General features: G+C 42.4%; 1 protein-coding gene and 1 long non-coding RNA gene across 7 annotated transcripts in view; one reads left to right on the top strand and one right to left on the bottom strand.

Annotated features, from left to right (window-relative positions):
• The window catches only part of MYZAP (myocardial zonula adherens protein), a 98,780-nt gene extending 91,301 nt beyond the window's left edge, over positions 1–7,479 (top strand). The window contains exon 13 of the mRNA XM_021094625.2: positions 6,529–7,479. Coding sequence (XP_020950284.1) covers positions 6,529–6,625 — 97 coding nt within the window. The 3' untranslated portion in view covers positions 6,626–7,479. The remainder of the gene's footprint in view (positions 1–6,528) is intronic.
• Positions 1–13,797, bottom strand: part of LOC102160652 (uncharacterized) — a 282,960-nt gene that overhangs the window by 29,009 nt on the left and 240,154 nt on the right. For 5 of the 6 annotated variants that reach the window (XR_014810675.1, XR_014810677.1, XR_014810669.1 and 2 more), the window contains 2 exons: positions 6,468–6,592; positions 5,694–5,843 (listed from right to left, as the gene is read on the bottom strand). This is a non-coding gene — a long non-coding RNA (uncharacterized LOC102160652). Of the gene's footprint in view, positions 1–2,831; positions 3,104–5,693; positions 5,844–6,467; positions 6,593–13,797 lie in introns of those variants that run through there. The other variant, XR_014810674.1, reaches the window with a different exon arrangement.

Here is a 13,797-nt window from a genome sequence, read left to right as displayed (position 1 = left end):
CTGATAAAAATAGGACCCCCCCCCAAAAATGATTGATCATGTCCAGGGACTCCTTTTAAAGTATAAATAGTTTGGCCATTTTCCTTTTTTTTTTTTTTTTTTTTTTTATTTTTCAAGAACCAAGTGACTTTAGCCCACTCTAATTACCCACATAATAAATCTTGTTTGGTTAAGGCGGGTACAAAACTATGCCTGAAACCAATAAATTGTTTGTTTTCTAATTCCCACATTTTGGCTTAAAACAAGCCTTTCAATTTGTATGCCGAAGGATAGCCTGAAGCAAACTTTTATGGCTAAGTTATGAAACCACAAAGCAGTTTTCATAATGGAAGTGCTGACAGACCCTTAACTTATGGCCACGCTGAACTTGGAAGCCACTTCAGTATCTAAAAGCAGCTTTTCCATAAACATAACATTTGGTTTCCCCCAGGATCCATCTTAGCACTTTTAACTACCTGGGTCAATCGGCAGAGGAAATGAAAACTACGTATCCACATTTCCGAAAAGGCAGAGTAATATTTCATTTGTTTCCTCACAAATATTTATGAAGTCCCTACTATGTGACAGACACTGTGCAAGGCCAGGGGCACGGCATCTTGAGAGGTGATTCAGGGCCACACTTTCCCACCTGTGCTTTTTGGAACTGTGTGCTTTGTGCTAGGGCTCCAAGGAGGGGCCTCAGGATGAGGAGGTGAACAAGGAGCTGGCCTGTGGAGACCTTCCCCACCAAAGAAAACAAAAAGAACCTGAAAAACCCAGCTTTTAGTGTGTTTTCTATGTTAAATTCCAAGTCAGATTTTGCCTGAATGAAGAGCTCTGTGGTCTAAATCAATTTGGAACCCACAGTCTAGTTTAATCCCTGTGTCTTATAGACACCAAAACCAAAGCCCAGAGAGATAAAGGGATTCAGTAAAAGCCACACAGCCAGGATGTGAACCATACATTCCGAGTCCTGGTGTGGTACGTCGGCAGTTTTAAAATACTCTAAATAGAGGGTTGCTAAATTGTGTTATGTATGTCTGAACAAAATTCCTGGTTCTCACTTAGACTTCAGGCTTGCATCTAATTATTACAGGATTCCTTGGTGCTTTCCAGAATATTTTAAGAACAGGCTCCCCAAATGTTTTAGATCCATAAGAGTAATGAATTAATAAGCCTCAGCTGTGCAGATGAGTTTTGTCCTTCCTCCCAGTGCTCCTGTAGAGAACTTGGCAGTGGCTGTCAGCTGGGAGGGCTCAGGCTGTGGGGCTTCCGTGCCCAGCCAGCTGCCAGCTGAGCACAGCCCTATGCAGGTTGCTCAGTCTCTCTTAAACCTCAGTGATTTCATCCTTAAAATGGGAATCAAGATGACAATATCAAATCTTATAGGTTGCTTTGAGGATTAAGTGAAAACATGTATAGGAAGCATTCAGCATGGTAACTAGACCAAAGGTAAGCCCTTAATAAATAATAGCTATTATTCTCAGTAACTAAATCAGAACTCTGATTTTACATGTAAGACTATATCAAATATAAATGAATCTAGGTATGCTAAAACATTTCTTTAAATTCTTTTTTTTTTTTTTTTTGGTGGCCATCAGTGCTTTTATTAAATGGATTGATAGCTTATCAAGTAGTTAGTGCTTCCATATGTATTGAGCTCTTCAGTTAAACTATCAGTGGTTTGGAACCCTCTGGACACAGTGTAAAGCTCTGGTAGCCCCAGTGATTGATAAAGTCTCCGTCAGCTGCGACATTAGAGGTCCCAGCCTGTTCCAAGCACTGGGCATAAAGCCTTGCTGTAGAGCAGTACAGCCCCACAACCCATTTCTCCATATACCTGCAAGTCTTCAACTCTGTGCTTCAGCTAATAGCATTTGACTTACAATTAGAGCCGCACCATTTTTATGTGCTGCCGGAAAAAATCTGAAGTCAGCCTTTACTTACAGAGCCATTAAGCCCCTTTTATTACCCCTCCCCCCTCCCTGACAACACTGCGTACTCCTGTGGACAGGGACCCTTAGGCCACCATCCCCAGGTCTAGCGTTTTCTTGATGCTCAATTAACATTCATTGGCAGAATGAATGAAAGGTCCACGCCAACTAAGAAAGGACTTGAAAGAGGCAATTCTTGCTTATGTTTTACTTCTTAGTGTTTATTTCCTCTCTCCACTACCATGTAAGCTCCATGATGGCAGGAATTTACATGTTAATAACTGCAGTATTGTGGGGACTGACTTAGCACAGGGCCAGCAATGGGTCAATAGTTGCTGAATGGAGCCATCTCTGGAGCCTTTGATGGTTCTTCCTTGGTAGAAGGCTGTCTGCTTCCTGTAGGACTCTCCTCTCCTGATTCTCTCCTTATTTCCCTGGCCTGTCCTCCATCATCTTAGATGGTTTCTCTTTCTCCCACTCAGATCCTCATCCTGGGAGCTCCTCATGGTTTATCTTAGTGACAGTCATTCCTGCAAAGACAGCATCCAGTCCTGTGGCTTTACCTCTTCCCTCCCTGTGGATGGTAGTTCAGACTTCCGTCTTGCCTACCAGTCCTCATTCCTGGCTGCCTGCAGGGAACCACTTGATCTGCACACCCACCCCATCCTAAGCTGAGCACATCATTTTTTTCCCATCCAAGTCTTAACTCTAGTTGTGGTTAAGAGTGGTGGCTTGGGTTTGGGTCTTGGATCTGCCTTTTGCACCTACAGCTTTGGGCAAAGCCCTCACCTCCCTCTTTGAATCTCAGTTTCCTTGCCTACAAAGGCAAGATTCTGATAGTAATCCTCCTGAAACTTGCTGGGATGGTTTAGTAAGACACAGGCACAAAGTGCCCAGTGCACTGACCACCGTTTCATATTTCTATTGATGCTACCACCACTTTCCCAGTTAGCTAACCACAGTATATCGCAGTTACCTTTGAGCTGTGAATTGCTTTGCTCTGGGACTCACACACTCGTATGGGGCAGGCTTTTGCCTTCGTTACTTGCTTCACACCTTTCCATTCCCACCATACTGGCCTACTTGAGACCAGTGTTCTCTGTCTAATCTTTTCAGTCTCATCTTTCTGCCTCCAGTTCCTCCTCCTCAAAGTCTTCCCCTTCTATATCTCCTCTTCATGTTAGAGAATTCTGGAAAGTAAAGAACTTATTAAAGAACAAGGAGAGGAGGAAGGGGTGCAAAGGCATCACCATGATTTCGGAGGCTTTTAAACACCTATTTTAAAAATATATACATCAGATTTTTCAAATCAAACTCAAATATTAAGTTAAGCCACTGAGAGCAATTTTAGGTCAGCTCAGCTTCATTCAAAGAGAAAATTGGAAAACAAAATATCAAAAGAAAAGAGACTTCTTTTTCTTGCCCCTTGGGGAACCTCAGTTTCCAGCACAGTCATAAAATAGGTATGATTTAACAAAAAATATTCCTTCTGGTCATAAGTGCCAGCACACAATAAGTACTTTAAAAGGCCTATGTTTTAATATTTTTATCATAGAGATCAGAACCCAAAGCAGCTTTCTGTCAAAGCTTTATCTATTGACTCTGCTACTGTTTCCCTTTATGGATTAATAAAAGACTAACAATAGCCTTAATGTGTTAAGGGCTGAATTTTAGTTCTGTGATTGAAATTATTTGTGTTCTTGAAATCCTGCTGTTTCCTAGCAATCAACTAAATAAAATACCTCACTTCTTTTTGAAAGAGTGGGTTTCCAAAATAGGCTCTCATATCCCACAGGGTTCACCTTCATAAATATTTCTGTATTTTATGGGCTTTTAGGATGTTGTCACCAGAGACTATTTCTGGTCTGTGGAATTTTCACAGGAGTTGGCACAAACTGCCATCTGGTTCCTGCCCCTGGCACTTCACTAAACAGCCTGGTCAGGTCACTGGGGACTCCTTTCTGTGGCAGGTGAAGGTGACCCTTTGACCTCTCCTCATAATCTGTTGTGTTCTGCTTTCCTGTGTCATCCATGCGTGTGGTGATTTCTGTACCTGGCCTGAGTGAGCTGCGGAGGTCAGAAAGATGAGTGAGTGAGAGAGTGTTTTCATCCCCCGTTAAATTGTAACTAGCAGAGGATGTACAGACCAGAGGGTGCACTGAGATGCTTCCAGTAGTGTGTTGTAAGCCTCTGTGACCATCATTTTTGAGGGAGGGATGGAGAGAGGGAGGAGTGGAGAGGATGGAAAAGCCATACTGAATCTCTTGGGGAGAGGCATGTGAAATTTAACATTCCCCTCAAGCTTCTAACTGGCCGCTAGAAAGCTGTCTCCCAACCACAGTTGAAAATCACTGCAGGGAAATGGGAGGTGTTACTGATGGGAAAGTTGAGTCAAAGTGAACCTTGTGGAAGCAGAGACTTGAGCGGCACTGCTCAAGGAAACTGAGCGCACACAGAGAAAGGAACGACGGTTTCTATCCCTGCTGTGGGGAATCGGGGAAACTGTCTCTTGAAGTACAGACAGGAATTGATCAGACCAATTTGATGAGAAAGCATTCAAGACAGCGGGCCAGCTGAGGGGGCGCACTGTGAAGGAGTATGTAAATGAGAGCTGTGTTTCTTAATGAGACCAGGTTGGGACCAGATGTAAGAGTAGATGGTGGAGGCCTTTACACTGTGCAGAGGAGTCTAGACTCCATCCAGGAATCAGTGGGGAGACTTTGAAGGGTTTTAACAACAGTAATATGCTCCAATTGTCCTTGCAGGGAAGTATCTTTGACAGCAAGATGCATAGTAGATTTGGAGGTGAGGAAAACTCTGCCAACACTGAGGGCAGGAAGACCAGGTGGAGTAACAGTCCTGTGTCCAGAGATAATTATGAGAGAATGAACTTGGGCAGAGGCTGAAGGAAGAAAGAATGATGACAAAACAGTTGAAGGAGGTAGATGCCGTATCATTTCGTGAACAATGGACATGGGAAGTTAGGGGAAAGGAAGCTGTCTCACACCTCATAGTGCACTTAGCACTGCATTAGTTGGGATAAGGAATATAACTGATGTAACAAAAAGCCCACCAATCTCGATGGCTTAACAAAATAAAAACTGCTATCTCCTGCTGCAGCCCAAGGCCAGTAGGCACGGTCCTCACTCCTTACAGGTATTCAGGAACCCAGGATGCTTCAATCTTAGAGCATGGGCTGTGGGGTCCTCTGGGGCCCACCAGCGTATCCTATGCATGAGGGCTAAGAGACTGAGCTTAGAGGATTATGTAGAAGGTTTTCACAGCCTAAACCTGGAAGCCATAGACATCTTTCCTGCCTGTAGTCACATGCCCACCAGATTGCAAGGGAGACTGGGAAAGAGGTAGATATGTGTCCTGGAGAAAGAAGTGGGATATTTTCTCCATCCTTGTCACCAGAATCCTATTACTGCTGCCTCCCCAAACATCTCCCTAACCTGTCCTTGCTGCTTTACCTCAAGTTCTCATGATCTCACTTCCCTCCCAAATAGCAAAATGCTCCTAACTCACCTTCTGCAGCTCCTCTGCAGTCAACCCTCAGCGATGCCAAGCAATCTTGATAGAATAAAAATAGGAGCATGTCTTGCCCCTCGTTAAAACCCTTTAGTGGCTCACCATCCCTTTGTGAACCCACTGGCAGGGCACACAAGACCCCTCCCCGCCCATGTCGCATCTTCTGCCACTTTCATTGATTTCTTTACTCTAGCACTACCGAGAGTGTCTCCTTTCCCCACTGTGGCTTCTGTGTTCACCCTTCTTTACCTCTGCAAGTTGAATTGCCTAGAATTTCCATCTTCTCCTTGGCCACTTGAACACCTAGGCAAGGTCACCTTTTCTGTGCCAGTTTCCTCCCAGAGAAGTAGCTGCTCTCACTCTGCCCATCATGTGTTCACTCCTGCGCTCTTCAGCATCCTGGCAGGAAGGGAAGACAGAAGAGACTTAAATGAAGGGACTGTGGAGAAATCTGGGGATGGCTTTTAAGGGAATAAACAATGGACACCAGCCTGCCCTGGAGCTAGCAACCGTGGAAGGTGTTTCCAGCCTGGGCCTGAAAAGGTGGGGTTGGAAAGCTCAGAGAAGGGACGAAGGGATGAGCTCCAGCCTGGCTGGAGGTCAGACGTCCTGGCCTCCCTGTGCTCCTTTCTCTCACTCCCTGTCTCCATCTCCCAATCAGTCAAAGGTAACTGGAAGCTAAAGGGTGAGGAAGCCCACTGATGCTGACCTTCCTGACATCGTCCCAGGGCACAGACTGTGGTGGAGAGGGGCAGCTGGATCTGCACAGACAAATGCATGGTGTTTTGCATAGTTCCTTATGTCTCTATATAGTACCTAACATGTTACATTTAAACTATTTATGAACATGTCTTTCCCACCAAATGAGTTCCCTGAACGCATGTTTTGGTTTTCTGCATCATGGACCCCTGGCACAACCTTTAAAAGTTGCTAAAAATAATGCCCTCCCTCTTAGAATATTTAAGTGCAGTATTCAGCCCCACTGTGGCAGTCTATTTTTAAGTGTTGAAAAAGATTTCTTACCAGGTGAAGCATGTGGAGAGCTTTGTTTCATCTTCCTGACTTGCCTCTTCTCATTTCTCAGCCAAACAGGTAGGACCCGTGAAATTGCAATGCCTTCCAGGAACTATACCCCGTACACACGAGTCCTGGAATTAACCATGAAGAAAACGCTGACTTAAGCACTTGGAGACATGCACTTTTCACAGAGGGACAAAGGCCCTGGAACCCTGCGGCATGAAGTCTGGAAAGGGTGACGGTTGCTTCCTCCTCTATACACTTTAAGCCCCAGTGGAAACTGCTGAGGTTCTGATCCACTTCTAAAACATGAAGGGAGGGGGAGGGCAAGAGAGAGGGCAGGTTTCAAGGTCGTATTTCAAACAACTAACCTGTGTCCCCACTGTGCTGGGCCGTCCTTAGCTTTCCATGTAGACACTGAGTCGTGTTGGGAGAATCCCCTCACAGTTTATTTTGTTTTACTAGACTTCGGTTGGGAGGAAAAGGGCATTAACCTGAAATTTCATGTTACTCAGGCCAGGATCATTTGTTACAGCATGAAGGTTTTACTTACCCATAAAAGTATTACAGGCAGTGTTTCTCTGGTACAGGGAAGCCTGCCCACAGGGGCATGGGCCTCTCCAGGGGGAGAAGTGACCCAGAAGGGCAGGTGCCCCAGCGCACAAGGGCAGGTGCTGAGGCCAGTGCAGGGGCGTGGGAGCCTTCAGTACAGCTGGGCCTCACCTGGGCAGACATGCTTCATTCTGATGTGCTAATCCCTTGGTTTAATTTGTGCCTTATGCCTTTATGGGGCCAGCTGAAATCACTGTATTTATTGAACCTGTGATTTTTTTTTTTTTTTCCTTTCTTTCTCACTTTAATGGAGAGAATTTTGTATGTATGTTGTGGAAATTTAATCACTTAATGTTTTCAGTATCAACTGGTGTTTTTGTTAAAGGAATGAGTAATTTGCTCATGCATGCTCTACTGATATAACTCATGTCACATATGTTTAATAAATGCCATATATTTTGTCCTATTGATGATGTCATTGTGTGTTATCCATGACCACACAGAAGAGGTGGAGAACAGAATCAGTCTCCAGACTGACCCACAGTCAGGGTAGGGTGAGCTTTCAATCAGTACAATCCCTAGAATCTTTTATAAACCCTAAGAGAGGGTGCATGTATATTTATGTGTGTATATATTTAAACCCTGAAATTTATCTAGTTAACCTACTTTCTAGAAAGACTGAGATACATTTACTTAAAAAAAAAGTCATCTTCTTTTGTGTCCAGGCCCCCTACCCCTTAATATCCTACTTCAAAAAAAAAAAAAAAAAAGAAAGAAAGAAAAAGAAAAATCCAAAGAAACTAGCAAAGCAACTCAGCTGAAATAATTAGCATGAGCCAGGATAGTATAAAGAGGAAAATGTATATTTTGAAGCCAAATTTGTATTTATATTATGTATGGGATCTTGAGCAAATCATCAAAGCTCTCTGAATATCAACTTCGTATTCTAAAAACCAAGATAATCACACTATGTGATAGGCCAAAGTGAGTGCCAACGGAGTTAGGTCCCACCGAGGCCTGGCTGGGGCTGGACGCAAAGGAAGGTGCTGCCATTCTGAGGTTTGTTTTAAAGCACTGTTGAGTCCTGGCCACGCTTACTCACTGAGGTACTGTAGCGTGAGAAGCCATGCCCTAGGACAGCCTCAAGAGGCACATTTCAGGAAAAGGCAGTGCCTGGGAAGAGGAGGTAGAGAAGCATGGCTTAGTTTGAGGGCCCCCAGGAACCCCACTTGGAGAAACTGGTTTGGAAACAGCTTCTAAATGAAACATGGTGGCATAAAGAATGTCAGTTTAGGCGGAATCAAGATGGCAGAGGAGTAAGATGTCATACTCATCTTCTCCCACAAACACATCAACAAAACCAGCTACATGCAGAATGACTGGCACAGAACATCTACTGAAACCTGGTAGAAGACCTTAAACCTCCAAAAAGGGCAAGTAACCCTCCAAATAATTGGGTAGAGCAAAAGGGAAAAAAAAAAAAAAAAGGGAAGAGGGGAAAAAAGGAATTAGGACAGCACCAGCACACCTGAGAGGGTGCTGTCAAAGAGGAAAGAAACACACACCCTGGGAAGCCAACTGACGGAGAGGTCAGCCAAGACAGAGAGACCTCAAAGCCCCAGAGAAGAGCACATCAGCTGGACTGAGGAGGACAAAGCAGAGAGAAAGCCTCACAGACCATCAGTACTACTGCCCCCAGGCACTACACCCCGAGATGCTTGGGTAGGGGCTGGGCCCTGAGAAGAACAAACAAAACCTAAAGTCAGCAGAAGAAAGGAAATCATAAAGATCAGAGAGGAAATCGCCAGACTTACCAAGAAGAAGAAAAAAAGAACTCAAATAAAATAAGAAATGAAAAAGAAATGTCAACGACTACTGCAGAAATACAAAAACCCTAAGAGAGTATCATGAACAATTATATGCCCAAAACTTTGACAACCTAGAAGAAATGGACAACTTTCTAGAGACATGCAGCCCACCAAAACTGAAGTGAGAAGAAACAGATCAGGAGTTCCTGTCGTGGCCCAGTGGTTAGCGAACCTGACTAGCATCCATGACGTTGCGGGTTTGATCCCTGGCCTCGCTCAGTGGCTTAAGGATCCTGTGTTGCCATGAGCTGTGGTGTAGGCCAGCAGCTACAGCTCTGACTGGACTCCCGGCCTGGGAACCTCCATATGCCACAGGTGCGGCCCTAAAAAGACCAAAATCAATTAATTTTAAAAAAAGACAACAGAGCAATTGAACAGAATGATCACTAGAAATTGAATAAGTGAAAAAAAAAACACTCCTTACAAACTAAAGTCCAGGACCAGATGGCTTCACAGGAGAATTCTACCAAACATACAAATAACTTATATCCATCCTTCTTAAACTTTTCCAAAAGGCTGAAGAAAGAGCACTCCCAAATATATTCTATGAAGCCACCATCACCCTAATACCAAAAGCAAAGACATTACCAAAAAAGAAAATTATAGGCCAGTATTTTTGATAAATATAGACACAAAAATTCTCAACAAAATTTTAGCCAACTGAATCCAACAGCTCATAAAAAAGACCATACACCCAACCAAGTGGAATTCATCCCAAGTTCACAAGGGTGGTTCAATATATGCAAATCAACCAACGTCATACACAATAAACAAAAGTCAAAAACTACATGATCATCTCAACAGATGCAGGAAACCATTTGACAAAATCCAACATCCATTCATGATAAAAACTCTTACCAAAGTAGGTATAGAAGGAACATAACATAATAAAAGCCATTTATCACAAATCCACAGCCAATATAACACTCAATGTAGAAAAGCTGAAAGCCTCGCTAAAATACAGAACAAGACAAGGATGCCCACTCACCACTTTTATTCAACATAGTATTGGAAGTCCTAGCCATAGTAATCAGACAAACAAAAGAAATAAAAGGTATCCAAATTGGAGGAGAAGAGGTAAAACTGTCGCTCTATGCAGATGACATAACCCTATGGACTTCACATAAGAACTACTCAAACTGATCAAGGAATTGAGCAAAGTAGCAGGATTCAAGATTACCGTTCAGAAATTGGTTGCATTTCTGTATACTAACAATGAAATTTTAGGAAAGGAATATAAAAATACCTTTTAATATTACATCCCCCAAAATTAAATACCTAGGAACAAACCTAACCAAGGAGGTTGAAGACTTATATGCTGAGAACTATAAAACATTAATCAAGGAAATTAAAGTGGATGCAAAGAAATGAAAAGATATTCCATGCTCTTGGGTTGGAAAAATTAATATCATTAAAAGGGTCATACCACCCAAAGCAATCTACAGATTCAAGGCAATCCCTATCAAATTACCCATGACATTTTTCACATAACTAGAATAAACCAATAATTTTTATGGAACCACAAAAGACCCAGAATTGCCAAAGCAATCCTGAGGAACAAAAACCAAACAGGAAGCATAACTCTCCCAGACTTTAGGCAATATTATGAAGTTAAGAGTAATCAAGACAGTATGGCACTGGTACCAAAACATACATACAGACCAATGGAACAGAATAGAGAACTCAGAAATAAACCCAGACACCTACAGTCAACTAATCTTCAACAAAGGAGGCAAAAATATTAAATGGGAAAAAGACAGTCTCTTTAGCAAGTGGTGCTGGGAAAACTAAAGTGCATGTAAATCAATGAAACTAGAATACGCCCTCATACCATGCTCAAAAATAAACTCAAAATGGCTTAAAGACTTAAACAAGACACCATAAAACTCCTAGAAGAGAACATAGGCAAAACAGTCTCTGAGTGTCAACCTTACAGATATTTTCTTAGGTCAGTCTTCCAAGAGAAATAAAAACAAAAATAAACCAATAGGACTTAAACTTACGAGCTTTTTGCATAGCAAAGGAAACCATGAAACCGTTAAACACACACACACACACACACACACACACACAGAGAGAGAGAGAGAGAGAGAGAGACAACCTATGGAATGGGAGAAAATAGCTTCAAATATTTCAACAGACAAGGGCTTAATCTCCAAAATATACAAGCAACTCATACAACTCAACAGTGAAAAACAAACAACCCAATTGAAAAATGGGCAGAAGACCTAAATAGACAATTCTCCAAAGAAGAAATACAAATGGCCAACAGACACATGAAAAAATGCTCAATATCACCAATTATTAGAGAAACCCAAATCAAAACTACAATGAAGTACCACCTCACACCAGTCAGAATGGCTATCGTTAATAAGTCTACAAATAACAAATGCTGGAGAGGGTGTGGGGAAAAAGGAACCCTCCTATGCTGTTGCTGGGGATGTAAATTAGTACAACTGCTATGGAAAACAGTATGGAAGTACCTCCAAAAACTAAACATAGAACTATCATATGATCCAGCAATCCCGCTCCTGGGCATATATCCAGATAAAACTTTCATTCAAAAAGATATATGCACACCTATGCTCATTACAGCACTTACTCACAATTGCCAAGACATGGAAACAACCTAAATGTCCATCGACAGAAGAATGGATTAAGAAAATGTGGTACATGTACCCAATGGAATACTACGCAGGTATAAAAAAGAACAAAATAATGCCACTGCCAGCAACATGGATGGAACTAGAGATTCTCTCTCTCTCTCTTTTTTTTTTTTTTTTTTTGGTCTTTTTTTTGCCATTTTCTTGGGCTGCTCTCGCGGCATATGGAGTTCCCAGGCTAGGGGTCGAATCGGAGCTGTAGCCAATGGCCTACACCAGAGCCACAGCAACGCAGGATCTGAGCCGAGTCTGTAACCCACACCACAGGTCACGGCAATGCCAGATCATTAACCCGATGAGCAAGGGCAGGGATCGAACCCGCAACCTCATGGTTCCTAGTCGGATTCGTTAACTACTGCGCCACAACGGGAACTCTGAGATTCTCATACTAAGTGAAGTATGTTAGAAAAAGAAAGGCAAAGACCGTATGATAGATATCACTTATATATGGAATCTAAAATATGGTATAAATGAACCTATCTACAGAAAAGAAACAAACTCATGGACATGGAGACCAGACTTGTGGTTGAAAAGGGGGAGGGAGAGGAAGTGGAATGAACTGGGAGCTTGGGGTTAGTAGCATTTGCATTTGGAGTGGATAAGCAATGAGATCCTGCTGTATAGCACAAAGAACTATAGCTAATCACTTGTGATGGAACATGATGGAAGTTATTATGAGAAAAAGAACATATATAACTTGGTTACTTTGCTGTACAGCAGAAATTGACAGAACATTATAAATCAACTATAAAAAAAAAAGAATGTCAGTTTCAATGAGACCAAGATGGCTCTGCAAACACTACACACACACCCCCTTTCTTTTCTTAAAATAAAAGAAAGGAAAAAAATTAGTAATTTTAAATTCGCAGAGTGCTAGGAATCATTCTACAGCATTAAAGGTAGTCTGTCCCTGGGTCCTTTGTATTTTTAAATAATCTTCAACATGTGGAGAATTCTGAACACTATCCGAACTATTCAGAAAGACCACTGAAAAGACTATAGTGGTAACTGACCTGAAACTGAAAAAAACCCAGAACTGCTCCTTCTCCAGCCTTTGTCTAGTGATGCTCAACCCATCATCTGAAAGACATTTTGTTCTTCAGCCTCCTCATAAGCATGGGTATTGTGTAGAGGTGGGGGAATGAACTCCAATATTACACAGAAAATTTATTTAACTGAAATGAAAAACAACAGTGTATGTAGTTTTTTAAAAATAAAAATTATCCTATAATAATGCCTCAATTAGTATTCTCACTCTAATCCTTCCAGACTTTCTTACACACATACACCCTGTTTAGGACACATAGGACCCTATACCGAGAGGCAGACTTGTGCTAGTCAGGGCATGGGCTCTCGAGCTGTCTGGGCTTAGTCCCTAGCCTGTGCCTTGGCCAAGTCACATGTCAGCTTTGAGCCTCTATAAAATGGGACATCTGCAATATCCCACCTGTCACTGTGTAAAGATTAAATGAGTTAGTATCTATGAAATTCTGGTAGTTCCCTTTGTGGCTCAGGGGTTAACATGCCCGACTAGGATCCAGGAGGTTGCGGGTTTGATCCCTGGCCTTGCTCACTGGGTGAAGGATCCGGCGTTGCCCTGAGTTGTGGTGTAGGTAGCAGACACTGCTCAGATCATGAGTTGCTGTGGCATAGGCTGGCAGCTGTAGCTCTGATCTGACCCCAAGCCTGGGAACTTCCGTCTGCCACAGGTGTGGCCCTAAAAAGAAAAGAAAAAACCAAAAAACACATAGTGAGCACTTAATAAGTGCTACCTATTGTCATTACCTACTTTTGTAACCACACTTCATTTATATATCATACAATTCTATATACAGATGAACAGACTCATACCATTGTTTCTTAAAGCTAATTGCATTCCACATTACTGATGTGTTATGACTTACTCGACCTATCCTATAATGGGATTTTGGACTATATGCTTTTTTAAAGCAATCCTCTGATGAACCATCTTATACATATATCTTTGTACACTTGCCTGATTATTTTCTCAGGATAAATTCCTAGAAGAGGAATCACTGCATCAAAAGTAATGCACATTTAAATCTTTTGGTGCATATGGTCCAATCTGGCCTGTGGAAATTTACATCCATTGACACCCACAGGATGAGAATGTGTTTTCCTGACTCCTCTGCCAACACTGATAATGAGAAAGGAAGGTATATTCATTCAGTCACTTGCTTTAGGCAGGCCCACCCCTCTGTCTACCCACCCCCGATAACTGGCAGTGAGGAA

This window comes from Sus scrofa, chromosome 1, assembly GCF_054392235.1.
Source record: "Sus scrofa isolate SSC_HxYL_T2T_F1_AM1 chromosome 1, Sscrofa_HxYL_maternal_Yorkshire_Landrace_v2.0, whole genome shotgun sequence".
NCBI classification, from domain to species: Eukaryota; Metazoa; Chordata; class Mammalia; order Artiodactyla; family Suidae; genus Sus; species Sus scrofa.
The sequence above is the reverse complement of the archived record's forward strand: the minus strand, read 5'-3'. Positions and strand labels throughout refer to the sequence as shown.